General features: G+C 38.1%; 2 protein-coding genes across 2 annotated transcripts in view; one reads left to right on the top strand and one right to left on the bottom strand.

Moving 5' to 3' along the window:
* CDC40 (cell division cycle 40) overlaps positions 1-21,136 on the bottom strand; it is a 61,419-nt gene that overhangs the window by 4,456 nt on the left and 35,827 nt on the right. The window contains exons 7-13 of the mRNA XM_023254239.2: positions 20,731-20,827; positions 18,757-18,896; positions 18,050-18,124; positions 15,553-15,598; positions 12,876-12,977; positions 11,549-11,664; positions 11,161-11,294 (exon numbers count right to left, since the gene is read on the bottom strand). Of these exons, the coding sequence (XP_023110007.1) occupies positions 11,161-11,294; positions 11,549-11,664; positions 12,876-12,977; positions 15,553-15,598; positions 18,050-18,124; positions 18,757-18,896; positions 20,731-20,827 (710 nt within the window). The remainder of the gene's footprint in view (positions 1-11,160; positions 11,295-11,548; positions 11,665-12,875; positions 12,978-15,552; positions 15,599-18,049; positions 18,125-18,756; positions 18,897-20,730; positions 20,828-21,136) is intronic.
* Positions 1-21,136, top strand: part of METTL24 (methyltransferase like 24) — a 170,751-nt gene that overhangs the window by 116,051 nt on the left and 33,564 nt on the right. The window lies entirely within an intron of this gene.

The raw sequence follows: 21,136 nt of genomic DNA, 5'->3' as shown, positions 1-21,136 counted from the left end.
AGAGCCTTCAGCAATGCAAGTGGCTGGTAGGCGAAGCTGCGCGGGGATCTGCAAGCAGGCAGGGCCCATCCAGAAGTAATGAGATTTCTGCATGGGAAAGGGCGATTAAGGGCCTGGTACCTGGACATCTTCTATTTTCAGTTTACACGTGAAGGATTCTAGATGCATATGGTGCAGGGGAGAAAATGCATTAAAAAATTATTATGTGAGTGACACGAAGAATAAAACAAAAACAACAAAAATGCCAAACTAGTCACACCTAGATCTAGAACCATGACAATTTCCATATGCCGTTTTGTTTTTAATATTCTCCACTTAAAATTGTCCATGAAGAATTCGTTAGTAATTCTGAGGGATTTGGGGCTCGTTGCTTTTCATGAGTGACCAGGAATGTTTCTTACAGAGTAATGTGTGGAAAACGTAGTCTGAAGAAGAACACAGATATAAAGCAGCAATATCAATTTCTAACTATAGTCCAAGTTTCAAAACTTTGATTAATTGGAAAATAACAATCAGAATACTAATTTGCTTTAAGTAAGAATTTTCTCTATCCATCTATCTACCCATCCAGAAGAAGCAGATGATTAGACAAAACTTCTATGAACGGGAATGCCTGGGGGGCTCAGTCAGTTAAGTGTCCAGCCATTGGTTTCGGCTCAGGTCATGATCTCACGGTTTTTGAGTTCGAGCCCCACATTGGGCTCTGTGCTGACAATGTGGAGCCTGCTTGGGATTCTCTCTCTCTGCCCCTCCCCCCTTGCTCTGTCTGTCTCTCTCTTTCAAAAATAAATAAACTTAAACTTCTAGGAGGATCTTGGTTAGAAGAAAACATTTTTAGGTGTAACCTGGGAAATAGTATCATTTATCAAATTTCCAATGCTTTATACCTCTAAGATATCAATGAGAAGTCACATTTAAAATGACTCAAATGTATCGAAAAGAACCTCAGTCTGAAAAAGGCTCAACCATTTGTCTCTCCTCATATAAAATTATTACCAAAAATCATCAGTAACATGGATTAAAACACAGGAGCAGTTCTAAATTAAATTAACCATGGTCTAGGTTCAGATCAATCAAGGTTTTACTAAAAGTAAACAGAAAAAAAATGTAGGTAGATCCCTTCTTTCAAGGAATCTTGGTACAATGAGTGGTAGACTAAGAAAGGAGTCTCAATACTCTGCGGACTTCGTCACTGCTAGCAAAAATGCCTGCTAGGCATAGTTATATTTAATAAACACAACGCTATTTTCTAATTAGAAACTGTAATTCAGTGTAATAAGCTAGTAACTTACATCTTACAATCATCTTCAGTCTGGAAATGGTATCACTGAAAAAACCTTAACAGAAATCCATGAAATTGTAAAGATAAAAGATAAACAGTAGGATCAACCTCTGTCGAATTTTCTTCCAAAAATATTTTAACAAAATAAACACCTTTGGGAGAAAACATGTCGGTGACATCTCACTCGTTTAGCAATTAGCATACCAGGCTGCTCCATATCTAATTATAATCTCTTATTCTCCTTTAAAACTGTCTGCTAGTCGTAATAGTTTAGTATTGTTTAAGAAAACCAAGTTTCCGTTAGTCTGCTTGTATCATTGTGCTACTCTTAGCAGGCTTAGGGTGTGCAAGTTTGGCAAACACCACCTGTCTGAATGATAGTAATAGTAATTTCAATTTTCCTAGTAATAATAGTAATAATTTTCCTATTGGTGGGATCAGTTCTCACGTTGAGGTGGCCAGGGCCTCCCTTTCTCTCCCAAGGAAGCTGCCAGTAGCACCAGTAATTGCCTTTCAGAGACAGCTGTATGTGGTGAAGGAGGGTGCTGGGGATCCGGAGGTGGTTTTGATGCCTACTTGTCTTTGTAGCAACACTGATCCTCACTTCTGTTTCTTTCCAACTAATCAGACTGGATGCAAGTTACCTTCTGTCCCCACCAGATCCTTCTTTCATCTAACTGTCCAGCCATATAATTAATTCAGGTTCTGGATGTTTTAGGTAGGCCTCAGGGTATCCACAAGGCACAAGCCTCTAGCAGATACACAAAAGAGAAAGAGAAAGAAATCAAAGCATACTGCTATATAAAATCATCTAATCACAAAGGAAGAGAGAAAGAGAGAAAGGAATAAAGGAGAGAAAGGAATAAACAGCCAGAAAACAATGAACAAAACGGCACTAGTAAGTCCTTACCTATCAATAATTACTTTAGTTGTAAATGGACTAAGTTTAGACAAATATAGGTTAGCTGAATGGATAAAAACAAAACAAACAAACAAGACCCAATATTGCGTATAAGAGAATCACTTCAGTTTTAAGGACACACACAGATTGAGAGTGAAAGGATGGAAAATATATTCTATACAAATGGAAATCAAAAGAAAGCAGGGGTAGCTGCTCTACTTGTATGAAACAAAGTAGACTTCAAGCTAAAAATTCCCAGTAGTAGAAAGGTCATTATATAATAATAAAGGAGTCAATTCATCAAGAAGATATAACAAATATAAATACTTATACACCCAACATCAGAGCACCTAAATATATAAAGCAAACATTAACAGATCTGAAGGGAGACATAGATAGCAATACAGTAATAGCAGGGGACTTCAGTACATTGTCAACAATAGACAGATCATCCAGACAGAAAGTCAATATGGAAACATTGCACTTAAATGACATATTGGACCAGATAGACCTAACTGACATATACAGAACATTCCACCCAACAGCAGCAGAATACACATTCTTCTCATGTACACATGAAATATTCTCCAGGAAAGATCATATATTAGGCTACAAAGAGTCTTAATATCTTTAAGAAGACGGAAATCTATCATGCATCTTTTCTGACCACTATGGTATGAAACTGGAAATCAATTACAATAAAACTGGAAAATGTACAAGTATGTGGAGATTAACAACACACTACTAAACAAAACATGAGTCAAAGACGTAATCAAAAGGGAAATCAAAACTATCCTGAGACAAATGAAAACAGAAAAACAACAGACCAAAACTTATGGGATACAGCAAAAACCGGAGGGAAGTTTATATTGATAAACACCTACATTAAGCAAGAAGAATCTCAAACAACTTAACTTTACACTTGAAGGAACTAGGAAAAGAAGAACAACCTAAGTCCAAGTTAGAAGAGGAAGAAAATAACAAAGATCAGAGAGAAAAGAGACTAAATAGATACAGATAGGAAAGAGACTAAGTAGAGACTAAAGAGATAACAGAAAAGATCAATGAAACTAAGCAGTTTTTTTTTTGAAAAAGAAACAAAATTAACATTTAGCTAAACTAAGAGAAAAACTCAAAAGAGACACTACAACTGATGATATAGAAACACTAAGGATCACGAGAAACTACTATAAACAATTATATACCAACAAATTAGAAAACCTAGAAGAAATGGATAAATTCCTAGGAACATGCAATTTACCAAAACTGAATCATGAAGAAGTAGAAAATCTGAACACGACTAAGGAGGTTGAAGCAGTAATCGATAACCTCCCAACAACAAAAAAAGTCCAGGACCAGAAGGCTTCACTGGTAAGTTACACCAAACATTTAAAGAAGAATTAATATTAATCCTTTTCAAACTCTTCCAAAAAATAGAGAATTCTTCCAAATTCATTTTATAAGGCCAATATTACTCTGATACCAAAGCCAGACAAGGATACTACAAGAAAATTAGAGGCCAACATCCCTGATGAATATAGATGCAAAAATACTCAATAAAGTTTTAGCAGACTGAATTCAACAGTACATTAATGGAATCATATACCATGATCAAGTGGGATTTATTCCTGGGATGCAAGGATGGTTCAACATACACATATCAATAAATGAGATACAAAAATGAAGGATAAAAATTATACGATAATCTCAATAAATGCAAAAAATATTTGACAAAATTTAACATCCTTTCATAATAAAACGTCTCAATAAACTGGGCATATATAGAACATACCCATGTGTGACAAACCCACAGGTAACATCATACTTAACTCTAAAAGGCCGAAAGCTTTTGCTCTAAGATCAGGAAGGGTGTCCCGTCTAACCACTTCTATTCAACATAATAGTATTGGAAATCCTGGTCACAGCAATCAGACAAGAAGAAAAAGGCATCCAAATCAAAAAGAAGTAAAACTGTCCCTGTTTGCAAATGGCATGATATTATATATAGAAAGCCCTAATGACTTCACACACAAAAAAAGACCGTTAGAACTAATAAATGATTCAGTGAAGTTGGAAGATACAAATTCAACATTCAAAAATCAGTCGCATTTCTAGGCAATAACAATGAACTACTGGAAAAATAAATTAAGAAAACAATCCCATTTATAGTAGCATCAAAAAACAAGAAAATACGTAGGAATAAACTTAACCAAGAAGTTAAAAGACCTGTATACTGACAACTATAAAACACTGGTGAAAGAAACTGAAGATGACATAAATAAGTGGAAAGATACTCCATGTTCATGGGTCTGAAGAATTAACATTGTTAAAATGTCCATAATACCCAAAGCAATCTACAGATCTGATTCAATATCTATCAAAATTCCCATGGCATTTTGACAGAATTAGAACAACAATCCTTAAATTTGTATGGAACCACAAAAGACTCCAAAGCAATCCTGAGAAAGAATAAAGCTGGAGGCATCAGACTTCCTGATTTTAACCATATTACAAAGCTACAGTAATCAAAACAGTATGGTATTAGACATTTAAAGCAGAGATAACCTATCCTTCTCAACCTGTTCCAAAAAATAGAAAGGGAAGGAAAACTTCCAGACTCATTCAATGAAGCCCACATTACTTTGATTCCCAAACTAGACAGAAACCCAGCAAAAAAAAGAGAACTACAGGCCAATATCCCTGATGAGTACAGATGCAAAAATTCTCAATAAGATACTAGCAAATCGAATTCAACAGCATATAAAAAGAATTATTCACCATGACCAAGTGGGATTCATTCCTGGGCTGCAGGGCTGGTTCAACATTCGCAAATCAATCAAGGTAATACATCACATTAATAAAAGATAAGAACCATATGATCCTGTCAATCGATGCAGAAAAAGCATTTGACAAAATTCAGCATCCTTTCTTAATAAAAACCCTCGAGAAAGTCGGGATAGAAGGAACATACTTAAACATCATAAAAGCCATTTATGAAAAGCCCACAGCTAATATCATCCTCAATGGGGAAAAACTGAAAGCCTTCCCCCTGAGATCAGGAACATGACAGGGATGTCCACTCTCACCACTGTTGTTTAACATAGTGTTGGAAGTTCTAGCATTACCAATCAGACAACAAAAGGAAATCAAAGGCATCAAAATTGGCAAAGATGAAGTCAAGCTTTCACTTTTTGCAGATGACATATTATACATGGAAAACCTGACAGACTCCACCAAAAGTCTGCTAGAACTGATACATGAATTCAGCAAAGTCGCAGGATACAAAATTAATGTACAGAAATCAGTTGCATTCTTACTAATAATGAAGCAACACAAAGACAAATAAAGAAACTGATCCCATTCACAACTGCACCAAGAATCATAAAATACCTACGAATAAACCTAACCAGAGATATAAAAGATCTGTATGCTAAAAACTATAGAAAGCTTATGAAGGAAATGGAAGAAGATATAAAGAAATGGGAAAAACATTCCGTGCTCGTGGATTGGAAGAATAAATATTGTTAAAATGTCAATACTACCCAAAGCAATCTACACATTCAATGCAATCCCAATCAAAATTGCACCAGCATTCTTCTCAAAGCTAGAACAAGCAATCCTAAAATTTTAATTTTTTTTAACGTTTATTTATTTTTGAGACAGAGAGAGACTGAGCATGAATGGGGGAGGGTCAGAGAGAGAGGGAGACACAGAATCCGAAACAGGCTCCAGGCTCTGAGCGGTCAGCACAGAGCCCGACACGGGACTTGAACTCACAGACCGCGAGACCATGACCTGAGCCGGAGTCGGACGCTTAACCGACTGAGCCATCCAGGCGCCCCAAGCAATCCTAAAATTTGTATGGAACCACAAAAGACCCTGAATAGCCAAAGTAATATTGAAGAAGACCCAAGTGGGAGGCATCACAATCCCAGATTTTAGCCTCTACTACAAAGCTGTAATGATCAAGACAGCATGGTATTGGCACAAAAACAGACACACAGACCAATGGAATAGAAACCCCAGAATTGGACCCACAAAACTATGGCCAACTAATCTTTGGCAAAGCAGGAAAGAATATCCAATGGAAAAAGACAGTCTCTTTAACAAATGGTGCTGGGAGAATTGGACGGCAACATACAGAAGAATGAAACTAGACCACTTTCTTACACCATTCACAAAAATAAACTCAAAATGGATGAAGGACCTGAATGTGAGACAGGAAACCATCAAAACCCTACAGGAGAAAGCAGGAAAAAAACCTCTCTGACCTCAGCTGCAGCAATATCTTACCTGACACATCTCCAAAGGGAAGGGAATTAAAAGCAAAAATGAACTATTGGGACCTCATCAAGATAAAAACCTTCTGCACTGCAAAGGAAACAATCAACAAAACTAAAAGGCAACCAATGGAATGGGAAAAGATATTTGCAAATGACACATGGGACAAAGGGCTAATATTCAAAATCTATAAAGAACTCACCAAACTCCACACCCAAAAAACAAATAATCCAGTGAAAAAATAGGCAGAAGACATGAACAGACATTTCTCTAAAGAAGACATCCAGATGGCCAACAGGCACATGAAACAATGCTCAACGTCACTCCTCATCAGGGAAATACAAATCAAAACCACACTGAGATACCACCTCACGCCAGTCAGAGTAGCTGAAATGAACAAATCAGGAGACTATAGATGCTGGTGAGGATGTGGAGAAACGGGAACCCTCTTGCACTGTTGGTGGGAATGCAAACTGGTGCAGTCGCTCTGGAAAACAGTGTGGAGGTTCCTCAAAAAATTAAAAATAGACCTACCCTATGACCCAGCAATAGCACTCCTAGGAATTTACCCAGGGGATACAGGAGTGCTGATGCATAGGGGCACTTGTACCCCAATGTTTATAGCAGCACTTTCAACAATAGCCAAATTATGGAAAGAGCCCGATTGATGAATGGATAAAGAAGGTGTGGTTTATATAAACAATGGAATACTACTTGGCAATGAGAAAGACTGAAATATGGCCTTTTGTAGCAATGTGGATGGAACTGGAGAGTGTTATGCTAAGTGAAATAAGTCATACAGAGACAGGCAGATACCATTATGTTTTCACTCTTATGTGGATCCTGAGAAACTTAACAGAAGACCATGGGGAGGGGAAGGGGGAAAAAAAGTCAGAGAGGGAGGGATGAAAACCATAAGAGACCCTTAAAAACTGAGAATAAACTGAGGGTTGATGGCAGGTGGGAGGGAGGGGAAAGTGGGTGATGGGCATCGAGGAGGGCACCTGTTGGAATGAGCACTGGGTGTTGTATGGAAACCAATTTGACAATAAATTTCATAAAAAAAAAAGATTACTTAAGTAAATTAAAAAAAAAAAACTAAAGAAAAAAAGACTGAAAATCAACAATCTAAATGTGCAACTCAAAAATTAGAGGAACAACAAGTAGAACAATGAAACTAAAAGCAATAAAAAGAAGTAATAATCCATTAGTATAAAAAAAAAACAAAAAAAACCCAATATGGTATTGTATAAAAACACAGATCAAATAGAGCAGAACAGAAAGCCCAGAAATAAATCCATGCATATATAATCAACTTATTTTTGACAAAGGAGCACAGAATATACAATGGAGAAGGTACAGTCTCTTCAATAAATGGTGTTGGGAAAACTTGATATTCACATGCAAAAAATGAAACAGGACCCCCTATCTTACACCACACACAAATTCAAGTCAAAATGTATTGACGATTTGAACATAAAACCTGAAACTCCTGGAAGAAAACACAGGAGAGAAGCTCCTGGATACTGGTCTTTGCAAATATTTTCTGGATTAGACTAACCTTAAGCAAGGCAACAAAAACAAAAATAAACAAGTGGGACTACCTCAAAGTAAAAAGCTTCTGTACGGCAAAGGGAAACCATCAACAAAATGCAAAGGCAACCTAAGGAATGCAAAAAATATTTGCAAACCACATATCTGATAAGGGGCAATATCCAAAATATATAAGGAACTCACACAATTATTATCAAAAATCCAAGTAACCCAGTTAAAACTTGGGCAAAGGACCTGAACAGACATTTTCGCAGAGAAGACATACAAATGGCCAACAGGTACAGGAAAGTGCTCAACATCACTCATCATCAGGGAAATGCAAATCAAAACCATAATGAGATATTACCTTACATGTTGGGATGGCTATTATCAAAAAGACAGACAACAAATGCTGGTGAGGATGTGGAGAAAAGGGAACCCTTGTGCACTGTTGGTAGAAATGTAAACGGGTGCGTATAGCTATTATGGAAAATAGCAAGGAGATTCCTCAAGAAATTTAAAATAGCATTACAATATGATTCATCAATACTACTTCTGGGTATATATCCAAAGGAAATGAAATCACTACCCTGAAGAGGTATTTGTACTTTCATATTCAATGCAGCATTATTCACAATAGCCAAGTTAGGAAAGCAACCGAGGTGTGAAAGAATGGATAAAAAAAAATGTGGTATTTACATATATAATGGAGTATTATTCAGCCTTTAAAAAGGGGAACGATGCCCCTTGCAACAACATGGATGAACCTGGACAGCATTACGCTAAGTGAAATAGGCCAGACAAAGACAAATACTACATATTATCATTTATATGTGTAATCTTAAAAAAGAAAAAAAAAAAAAAGAAACAAGAGTCAAACTCTTACAGAAATCGAGTAGATCGGTGGCTGCCAGAGGGTTGGATCAGGATAGGGAACTGCATGAGGCTGGTAAAAGGGTACAGACTTTTAGTTGTAAGACGAATAGGGTCTGAAGATCTAATGTAGAACATGGTGATTATAGTTACTGTATTGTATAATTGAAATTTGTTAAGAGAGTAGATAGAACCTAAGTGTTCTTACAAAACAAAAAAGGTAAATATTAAAATACTGTGAAGTGGTAGATGGGCTAACTTGGTAGGAATCCTTTCACAAGGTATACATATATCAAATCGTTATGTTATAAACTTTAAATATATTACAATTTTATTTGTCAATTCTATCTTAATAGAGCTGGAGAAAAAAACCCTTAAGCTTTGGAATAAGTTTAATACAGGTTTGAATTCTGGCCTTTCATGTGTCATGGAACCTGGGGTAAATTACTTAACCTATACTAGTTTCCTCATCTATAAAAACAGGGATAGCAAATATATCTATTCCAGAAAACTACTTTGCACATGAAATGAAAGAGCTCACACAAAATGCTTGGGATGCTTGGCACACAGAAAGGGCTCAATAGATGCAGCGTCATTAATCACTATGACAGTAACGACTCCCTTAGACACTCAGTGCATACGGCATGCCAGGCACTGTGCTGGCACTGGGGACACACCGTGAGCACGGCTGACACAGGTCTCTCTCGGTCGGGAACTTGTCAGGGAAGAGGAACAAATACGCAAGCACTGAAAAGCGGCGGGAAGCAAAGCATTATGTGGGGTCACAGATGGGAGGCACTTATCCTCGTGTGAGGATTGTGAGGAAGGCTCCACTAGCAAATGGGGATTAAACTGAAGAAAGTCTAAGGATGTCATCATTTATAATGAAACAGTAGTAGGACTCTTAGGAGCATTTCTTCAGCTCTGAGAAGGAAAAACAAGAAACATGCTGAGCTCACCCCTTAATGTAATCAAAATATGTGCTGACCAATGCTGTCATTTAGAAAACACACACAAGTGTTCTTAGAGCCCTGTAACTGGTGCATCATTTAAATATTTACCCATTTCTTTTATACCATCCACGTTTTAAAACAAAGCTGAAATACTGTCTGAAGATAGAAACATCTGAAAGTTTAAGTATAATCGAACTGTCAGATTCTGTGCGTGTAACATCACTTCCACAGAAAGATCTTAGTTATAAGAGGGTCTCAAAGCATGTACTTTAAGGATGACATAAAAACTATACATAAAGTATAAAGTCAGCTCCCCATGAAATGGGGGTGATTTGAAGGGGTGTACTGGTGGTGAGTGTGGGAGAAATTGCAGTTAAATTACATGAAACCTTCAATTACTCAAATTTCCCTGACAGTGGCTAGGGACCTGCTCAGCTCCCCAAAGGGACTCCGTTTTCAGTTTCAGGAGGAAACTACTGGCTGTAGTTCAGGGCTTCCCACTTCTTAAAGCAGAACAACTTCTGTGGTGAGAAGTCACATTTTCTAGTCCCTGTAAGGCCATAACCACGGTTAAGCTGTGCTTCCTAACTGACTATAAAAACAACCTGGGCTCCATCCAAACATTCATTTTAACAAAAAGATTATTATGCATTTCTTTGTAAGGAAATTATAAAACATGACCTATGATACTGAGTGAAACTAGCGTTAGTATTTCTTGACTTTAGAAAAGTGTTTTTGTTTTTTGTTTTGTTTTTTTTCCCCTTCTCTGGGAAAGCAAAATTAACCAATATATTCTCCAAATAAAACATCTGTTTTCTCCCAGTATGGGCTATGAATAGCAGGACACGATGGGTGATGACATGGGGCAATTTTCAGTACCGAATAATCATAATACAGACATTTAAAAAATCAAGATGTTTTAAAATATTTTCTTTGGGTTGGCTCTGAGGCCAGGATCTAATGCTCAATCCCAGCCGTGAACAATACAGTCTATACATTTGTGGGCCCTATGTGTCATCGGTCATTTTGCAAAGCACCTAACGAATCTAAGTCAAAACAATATAAACTTGTCGGCAATACAAGAAAAATGACTCCAAACATATAGCCTTTGGTTAGACTGTCCCAAGACTATCAAAGGTAGCAGGTCTAAATTTTTATTTCCATATTCTGGATACTTAAATATTTACAACAGTTTGGTTGGCAAGCCAGAGATCACAGTTGTGAAAATCTTCAAATGGTTGCATAGTATGTACGAAGGCTGGTCTTTCTTTGGCTACAGATTTTTAAACTGCTTGCTATTTATATATGAATCAGATTTTCGACCAACAGAAACTCACCATTCCCAAACTCGGAGGCTCTTATCGTCAGATGTGCTCACAAATCTCCTGTTCTCATCAACAAAAACAATGGTGTTGACGGCTCCCAAATGCCGGTCATACTCCTGCACAATTTCTCCACTTCGAATGTCCCACTGTACATCAAACAAGACAAGAGGTAAACACAGAAGTGGAGCAGGTTAATGAAAATAAAGAGATATCAGACCCATGGAAAGTGAAGAAGAAAAAAATCTCTAACATAATGTTTTTTACGACCGTTTTCTACTAAAAATAGCCCATTAGCAGTCCCTAAGAGCAGCAAGCGTTAAACAAGTTAATATTCTTTATTCCATCCCCTAATACAACATAAGCTGTAGAAATCTTACTAAAATACTGTGAAAAGACTTACCTGCACAATCTTCTTATCAGACATTCCAGCTACAAAGAGATTTTGCTTATCTTCATCAGGATTAAATTTGACACAATAGGGCACTTTTCGGTTTGTAAACCTTGATATACACTGTCCTAAAACCAAAGACTCAAGTTAAGGTAGGTAAAATAAACCCTGGGATGAAAATCTAGAGATCATCTGCTTAATAAATTTTGGGGAAGGGCAGCCTGCTTGTTCTTTACTATAAACTACATTGTTCCTTTTCACAGATTCTTTTTTTTTTTTTTTTTTTTTTTTAATTTTTTTTTCAGCGTTTTTATTTTATTTTTGGGACAGAGAGAGACAGAGCATGAACGGGGGAGGGGCAGAGAGAGAGGGAGACACAGAATCGGAAACAGGCTCCAGGCTCTGAGCCATCCGCCCAGAGCCTGACGCGGGGCTCGAACTCACGGACCGCGAGATCGTGACCTGGCTGAAGTCGGACGCTTGACCGACTGCGCCACCCAGGCGCCCCCCTTTTCACAGATTCTTAATGATTAAAAATAAATTTTTCAAAAGTGAATCATCAATTGCAGAATAGATAAAATGATTATGATGTGTAGCCGGAGTTGAGAGCCACTGTGGGTTAAGAGTATGGGCTTTGGCATTAGACCTTGGCTGAAACCAGTTCGGCCATTTACTAGCTGTGTGACTCTGGAAAAGTTACCTCTTTAAGCTTCAGTTTCTTCATCTATAGGAATGATAAGAATAATTATAGGGATATTTTAAGAATTGAATGCAATACTGGGCGTAAGTGCACAGCACAATGCCTGGTAAACAGTGTTCAATAAATATGAGCTATTACCTTTCCCCTTAAAACTCAGTAAGACAAAAGATGGTTATACAAAACCATACTGGCCACAACGTACTGATGCAATTAATGTTTGTGAATATATAAAACCAACTCGCCTATGGGCCTGTAAACTGACTTATTTTAATCAATGTGGGCAATTAAATTTAATGTTGTTCATCAGACATTTATTGTGCTTCCATTATGTGCAATGCCGTGTGCTACCTGATGGAAGAGAACAAAAAGATCAATTAAATAGTCTATGGAAGATTTCAGATTTGCTTGTCTATCAGCACATTTGCTTTATAAGTTGTATTTGATGGAAACAAAGTTTCATAGTAAAAAAGCTACTTACGTAGCTGAGTTTCAACTCTACATTTTATGATATTAGCTGATGGTGGTATGAGAATCAGCAGTTACAGATGGCATCACCTGCCACAGAAGACCACTCACACTATTTCATTTATCAATGCTAATTTATAAGATAAATATGGATTAGTATCAGTGAGCTCTTACCTGTCTCAGTGTCCCAGAGCTTAAGATACCTGTCATAAGCTGCACTGAGGAACTGTGTTCCTGCAGTATTAAAGCAGATGTCCCTAACAGCTTTACTGTGACCTAAAGGTGGAGACAATAAAAACGGAGGTGAGGTGAAATATCTCTTAAAACACAAGCACTGTTAAGAGAAATAGCATTTTCAAGCCACACTGTGAGTCAAAATCTCTGGAATCCTATTCCCTGACTTACTGACTCAGAGTTCAGTTAGGTGTGGGCTTGGGAACGTAGGAGGTTTTTTTATTTCCCCTTCAAAAAGCTCCCTAGCTGTTTCTGAGGCATAACATTTAGGTAAAAACCAAGAGACAAGGGGTAACTTTTTTTTTTTTTTGAAGTTGGTCATAGCAATCTTTTAATATGTAATACACATAACTGATGACTAAGCAGTCAAGAATTTAAGGAAACATAACAGGCCAATTATTGCCAACGAAAAAGAAGGGACTAGTGACCTGTCGGAGGTTTGCTCTCCAGATTACTCACTAAGTGAAACAAAGTGACCTAACCCTCAAGTTCATGGAATCACAGCCCTTCTTCAGTAGCTGTGGATTTCTGTGATCACATTACCAAGTTTCACAGAAGTGAATTCAGAATCTCCGAGACTAATAAACCTTTTTGAAACAAATATCAATTTCTATTTTAAGATAGCATTTTGACAATATGTTAATTTTAAAGTGCTTTGCTTGGAAATCAATCCTGCCAGGCCAGTCACCTCTTCTGAAAGTTACAGAGACAAATGTGGCTAAATGAAAGCAGAAACTTTCCTATTCTTTACCACCCCATCATGACCAAGACTGACAAGTACAATTGTGCAAAATGTGCACTGCACAAATTGTCAACCACACACAGCAGCCCTGAACCAGCACCACCAGTGAACTAGTCAGGCAATGTGCTACAGTAATTAGGCATTCTTTTCTACAGCAAGAGTCCCATCTTCCGAAAGCAGGTAATTTTCAGTTTTCCACTGAAAAACTGCCAGGGAGCGGTGGGGAGACAGATGGGGACCAAATCCACTAAATGTACAGGAGACATTTTGTTCCCCCATACGCTGCTGAGAGCCTTCACACAAGTCCTCCTATAGGCACCTTGGGCAGTATTTATTTGTGGGGTGAGGCCCTAAAATCATAACAAAGCCTGCAGAACGGACTCCCACTTGAATCTAAAAACAGAGCCACTACGATTTACACAAATAGTGTTTCGATGATGTACAGTTAAATCTGGAAACATAACCAGCCTTCATATGAAATCTGCCCAAGACTGTAAACTATTCTCTGCCAGAAAGGTTTGCCACGAAGCTGTTCGCTTTTTGGCCTTGTTTTCTCCTTCAAGGAGTTCACTCAATCTTACCCTTTTGTATGCTGTAGCTGTCGATTCCTAACTTCTCTTCAAAGCTCAACATCTGGCCATCTAATTGCTTACTGGGAATTTTCATCTCCATATCCCAAAGGCAGCTCAAACTTAACAAGTGATATACCTCATCATCCTCTTCTGTTCCCTCTCTTGGCGAATGGCACCACCATTCACCCAGCCAGCTGGGAGTCACCCTAGATTCCTGCTGCACTCTTATCACTTACATCCGCTAAGTCCTGCTGATTTTTAACTCTTGATTGTTTTTCCTCTCTATGCGCCGTTTTAGTCCAGACTCTTAGCATTTCTAATCTAGACCAATGAAATAACCCTGTAATTCATTTCCCTGCCAGTGAGCCTACCCCACCAAAACATCTTCCATACTGTCACTGTGATCTCTATAAACTTCAAATCTAATTAAGCTAATTTCCTGCAAAAGCCGTTTAATGGATGGCTTTCCAAGGTCCTCTGGACAGATTCTACACTCCTTATTTTTTTTAATTTTTAAAAAATTTAGTTTATTTATTTTTGAGAGACAGAGCGAGAGAGAGAGAGCACGAGAGTGTGAGTGTGGGCGTACATGTGGGGGAGGGGCAGAAAGAGAGAGGGAGACACAGAATCCAAAACAGGCTCCAGGCTCTGAGCTGTCAGCACAGAGCCCAATGCGGGGCTCGAACTCAAAAATCGTGAGATCATGACCTGAGCCGAAGTCGGACGCTTAACTGAGCCACCCAGGCACCTGATTCTGCACTCCCTACTAAGGGCATGTAAGGTCCTCCATGCCTTGCCTCTTGTTATACTCCTTTCTCTGCTTGTCATCTCTCACCATATTCCATACCCTGGCAATTCCGAAATATACCTGGCTGCCCCAAAGCAGCATGCTTTCTCAAACCACTTTTGCTTTTCTTCTCAGTTCCCTTTTTTGTCTGTTTGGGAGGACTTAGTCCCTCTTCAAGACTCAGCTCAAGTTTTTGAAGACTTTCCTTCATTATCGGTACAATAAAATTACTGTCAATGATGTTATCTTAGTTTAAAAAAGTCTTTCCAAACAGGGGCTCCTGGGTGGCTCAGTCGGTTAAGCGTCCGACTTTGGCTCAGGTCATGATCTTGTGGTTCCTGGGTTCAAGCCCCGTGTCGGGCTCTGTGCTGACAGCCTGCTTCAGATTCTGTGTCTCTTATCTCCCTCTCTCTGCCCCTCCCCTACTCATGCTGTCTCTCTCTTAAAAATAAATAAACATTAAAAAAAAAAAGTCTTTCCAAACAGATTTATAGCCAGAGATAAAAGAAGTATTACCAATAAATGTTCGTAGACAGCGCCTGTCTCCATAAACCTCCCATAGCTGGGGGAAAAAAACACAGAGAAATTAAATTTAATAGAAGACTTGGGTAAAATGACAAGTTTCAATCAATAACAACAGTCGTATGCTGGCTATGTGTGTGCATATATGTGTGTACAGGGGATTTAACCAAAGGCATTATATTTAAGGTAACATGTTGCTTAGAGCTGTTAGTCTATGTTGCAACATTTGAACCATACACACACACACACACACAAATTTGAAATCTGACACTGAAAGATACACCAAAATATCAAGAGAACACAGATGGAGCTAATAAAAGTGACTTTCATTTCTTGTTCTTTTCTGTATTTGATATATTTTCTATGATGAAAACTTTTATGTAATATTATGAGCTACTTCTGGAAGAATTAAATACTATTAAAAACTGCCATGTTTATAACATTTTGGTCCTTACCAAATGTATTTCATTTTTTTGGAACTTACTGAAGCCACAAAATATTATAGAAGCTATATGGAAATGATGATCTAGACTATAATAGGCTAATAATTCTCATCACATCTAAAGTGAATTAATACAATAGCTTCAAAACTACCTTTATTCTTGCCTACCTCAAATCAAACCGTTGGTAATGTTACTAGTGTTCTAAAATAGCACTTCCTGGCCACCCAGTGCCAACAGCATAAAGTCTCAGTTCCCGCAGCATACCAGGCAAAGGACTTCCAGGACCTACCTGGTCCTTGGCCTATGACTGTTGCCACTCTGTATCTCTCAGATTCGAGACTCCAGAAACCACAAACTTACAGTGTTCAGCACACGCCATGCCTATGCATCCTATTCACTCTTTTTGGACCTGCTCCACTCCCTACACTCCCCCCCCCCCCCCTACGCCATCCCCTTTACTTAGTTACTCTCCAATTGAAGTGTGCTTCCTCTTTGAAAACAGAGCGCCTTATGCCAGGTTCTATAAGCATCATTTACATCATAAAGAAATGATCACCCTAAGGGCAGGGAGAGGGTCTTTTTTAAACTTTTTTTTTTTTATTTTTTTTAACATTTATTTATTTATTTTTGAGACAGAGAGAGACAGAGCATGAACGGGGGAGGGTCAGAGAGAGAGGGAGACACAGAATCTGAAACAGGCTCCAGGCTCTGAGCTGTCAGCACAGAGCCCGACGCAGGGCTCGAACTCATGGACCAAACTCACGGACCGTGAGATCATGACCTGAGCCGAAGTCAGATGCTTCACCGACCAAGCCACCCAGGCGCCCCATGGAGAGGGTCTTAATATATTTTTAGTCTTGGCCTGTTGACATATTAGGTACCTAAAAAATGCTTAGGAGGGGCGCCTGGGTGGTGCAGTCGGTTAAGCGTCCGACTTCAGCCAGGTCACGATCTCGCGGTCCGTGAGTTCGAGCCCCGCGTCAGGCTGTGGGCTGATGGCTCAGAGCCTGGAGCCTGCTTCTGATTCTGTGTCTCCCTCTCTCTCTGCCCCTCCCCCGTCCATGCTCTGTCTCTCTCTGTCCCAAAAATAAATAAACGTTGAAAAAAAAAAATTAAAAAAAAAAATGCTTAGGAAATGAAGTAAATTGAACTCTATGTTTTTTCAATTGGTCAGAAAGACCTTAATCTTAATATAGTTTGTATGAAGTGAAAGTTAAAGGAAACAAGGTTTTTTTACTCCAAACTGTTAGCCTGTCATTTTAAGCTACTGAGTAGAGACAATTGCCTAAATGACTGCCCTCGTCAAGAAAAGCTACCTTCACATATCATTGAGTTGTTTACACAGAGTACAATTTTAATGATTCAACTTTCTAAGCCTCAAGAGTACTAGAGGGCTGATATGTCTTGACCATCATAATAATGCAGACACAGAAGACACAAAAAAGAGCACTATTCTTTCCGACTTCAGTTTTAAAAAGGCTTCTCCCATGTTCAAGTTGATATGCTCTGGCAACTGAGCTTTTTCCCCACATACTCTATAGCGGAAACTTAACCTTAAAGTGGAGCTTCCCAAGACTGTACAACCTGAGAGAAGAGGCTGGGAGCAGTTCTGCTACTTGGTGTCTACTTGCATTTATAAGAAAAAGGATGAATTATGTTACCTACTTTTTGAAATGGGATTTCTATCATGTGTCCTCTCTACCTCATAAGGTTCTGAGGAACAAATGAACTCATATTTGTTACGTATCCAAAGCCTCTATAAAAATACATTATTAGTGATTAAATATTTATATATCTAAAGCCAAAGTGATTGATTACATCCTAATCAGTTATCTAAGCTTACAAATGAGCCTAGACAGTTGGACCACAGAGCCATATTTGAATCAACATGTTTGGAAGCAATTCATAAATGGCTGCATTCACGGGGCCTAAGAGAAAATAATTAGCCTCTAGTTGCCTAACAAACCCAAATTTATTTATAATTAACCAAATAGACTTAACCAAAGCACTAGCATTGCAGCACTCCTACTCTGTTACTGAAAACTCACCTTAATTTTACAGTCCATGGAACAAGACAGCAATAAATGGCCAGAGAGAGGAAACAATCTGACAGCACTGACGCCCTATAAAAAGGTATTACAGTTATCAATCAGAAGGAGTCTAATGTCCGCTAAAGTGAAACAAGGAAAGTATGATATATTTTTAAGCAACCTAATTTACTGTTTTTCTTAATTCCAAAAATCATGCCCCAGAATAACCTTTGTTAGTAGTCCAAGAGCAGCCCTTATTGACACTGAGCTTTTGAAAATTTGTTTTTTGACCTTTAATACTGACTTGCTCACCCCAGGGAATTCTTAGTCAATCAAGTTGCTAATGCTCTCTCTCCTCTTCCTGCTTTTATTCAGTTCCTTCGCTCTTTGCTAGGAGCTGGAAAATTATCAGTTGGAATAGTGCAGATGACAAAGAATATCAACATCAAAAGTTTCAAGTATCTTGTCTCTGCATCAGTTTAAATATTATCATGGTTTATAAACCAGAAACCATCTAATCTTCTCTTAAGCATGATAATCCCAAGAGCTAAGGCAACATTACTGAGGTCTTAGTGCCACTACCAACCCATTATTCACTGCTGTGGTTCCAGAAAAAAGCAGATTGGGCAGGAATATGTGGGGAAAGGCTTGGGTTACCCCTAAGGGGATAGGACACCAATTATGAATGTGATGTCATGGCCAATCCATATGACCACTTTGCTTACCTTCGTATGTCCAGACCACACATGAATTTGTTTCTTGGGAAGATAACACTTCTCAGGTGGCACAGTGGACCGCAGATTAACACCAACATCCTGAGGTATGTGAAGATAGGATCTGCCTTGGTAGTCATACATTTCTTTAACTGAAATAAGAAAACAAAGGAAAGCAGTGAACAAATATAAGCTACAGTCATAAAATCTATATCCTTAAATGATAACTTTTTTTTTTAAATTTTTTAAATGTTTTTTTATTTATTTTTGAGACAGAGAGAGACAGAGCATGAGCAGGGGAGCAGCAGAGAGAGAGGGAGACACAGAATCGGAAGCAGGCTCCAGGCTCTGAGCTGTCAGCACAGAGCCCAACGTGGGGCTCGAACTCACAGACTGTGAAATCATGACCTGAACTGAAGTCGGACGCCCAGCCGACTGAGCCACCCAGGCGCCCCTGGTAACATTTTATTCATAGGGATATTGTTCCCTATTAAGGTTTAGGTACTAACATTCTGATGAAGTTAAGACCAAGAGTCAGCTAAAATTTAGTTCTTGAAGTCACTGATATTGTTTACAATTAGAGGTAATACTTTGGAATTTCTAAATACCCAGAGACTATCAGACCTTTAAATAAGATCTATACTTTTACTTAGTTACACATTTTAATGATATAAAAAAGACTTCACTGCATCATAATTACAGCGAGGGAAGAAAAGATAATACTTGAGCCTTGTGAGTCACTGGCAAAGACTCAGAAGCAAACCAGGATAAAAAAAGAAGTTAAAAATATCAACTACCCTTTTTCCCTGTTTTCCTCTTTTATGCCCTTCCAGGTTCCTATTCCATTCTCTTCTCCACTTTCAACATAAAGTTTACAGTGAAGTCACTGGTGGCACTTAAATGGCATAGTATATATAAAACATTTAGCGGCATGCCTGGCACAGAATAGTCCTCAATAGGTGTGGGCTGTTACATTTATTATGGCTGCAAGCATCACAGTACTCAACAGACTCCTTGGAGAGAAAACTCCAGAAAACTGGAGTTTGAGAAATCGAATATGGCCTCATCAAACCTAAATATTTGATATGTGATCAATATTAGAATAACCAATACATCAGTACTAAATTATTCCTTACAGTTTGCTAATCACTACATAATTTTCCAAAGGTAACTAATTATTAATGAACCAGGTACATTTGAGAATACTTATAATTCATTTTGGACTATATTTCCTGATGTAAAGGAAATAGGCATTTCCTTCCACATATCAAAATTAGTATAAGAATTTTAATCTCCAGTCTATTCACATGAAAAAAAAAGTTTTTCTTTTAAAGTAAAATTTAGTAACAATTATGAATTAGGAGGATATCTGGAGAGTATCTGGCTTGGGTTAAAAACAAAAAGTTAAGATGACTGGAGCCAAGAGTCTGTTCTGAGGAAACAATAGATTGTGGACAATTCAGACCTCTTCTTTATCTGTCATTTTTAAAAATTCACTAGGGGCGCCTGGGTGGCGCAGTCGGTTAAGCGTCCGACTTCAGCCAGGTCACGATCTCGCGGTCCGTGAGTTCGAGCCCTGCGTCGGGCTCTGGGCTGATGGCTCGGAGCCTGGAGCCTGCTTCAGATTCTGTGTCTCCCTCTCTCTCTGCCCCTCCCCCGTTCATGCTCTGTCTCTCTCTGTCCCAAAAATAAATAAACGTTGAAAAAAAAAAATTTTTTTTTTAAAATAAAAAAAAAATAAAAATTCACTAGCACTTCGAAGAATCATCTGTGGCAATCATTAATCATGCTATTTTCTCTCCTTTATTAGAATACAGAAGAGTCTGGTATAATTTCTTTGAGATGCGAACAGTCAAATACAATTATTCTTAATACAGTGAAGCACAGCAGCTGATTAATAAGGGCAATTGATACTATATGAACAGAGAACAGAGTAGATATCTGAAAGTTTATCATAAAAATGAAGAAGCATAAAAAATATATTACCATGTAAGATTGTCTTCTCCTCCCCAGGTTTCTCTTCTTCCTGTTTGCCTTTCTTCTGCCTCTTGGCCGTGATTTCATCTAATTCTTTTTGTTCTTCCTAAGGAAATTAAGAAGTGAACTTTAAAATGGATGTTTTAGAACCCCACCTTGCCCAAGGCTGATTATAAATACTTTATGATGAGGTCCACTTTTTGGTGAAGCAATAGCTATAAGTATGTCTCTCAGATAATCTCAACTCTTTGACGGATTACAAAATGACATTAACAAATAAAAGGTACTAGTTGATACTTTTAAAATCATTTTATACAAAACCCATCCTTCTGGAACACCTAGAAGCAAATTTAATGTGTTATGCTAATTATGTAAGTGAAAAGACAAAGCAATTAGAAAATCTACTACTGTAAAG

Source organism: Felis catus, chromosome B2 (assembly GCF_018350175.1).
Source record: "Felis catus isolate Fca126 chromosome B2, F.catus_Fca126_mat1.0, whole genome shotgun sequence".
NCBI classification, from domain to species: Eukaryota; Metazoa; Chordata; class Mammalia; order Carnivora; family Felidae; genus Felis; species Felis catus.
The sequence above is the reverse complement of the archived record's forward strand: the minus strand, read 5'-3'. Positions and strand labels throughout refer to the sequence as shown.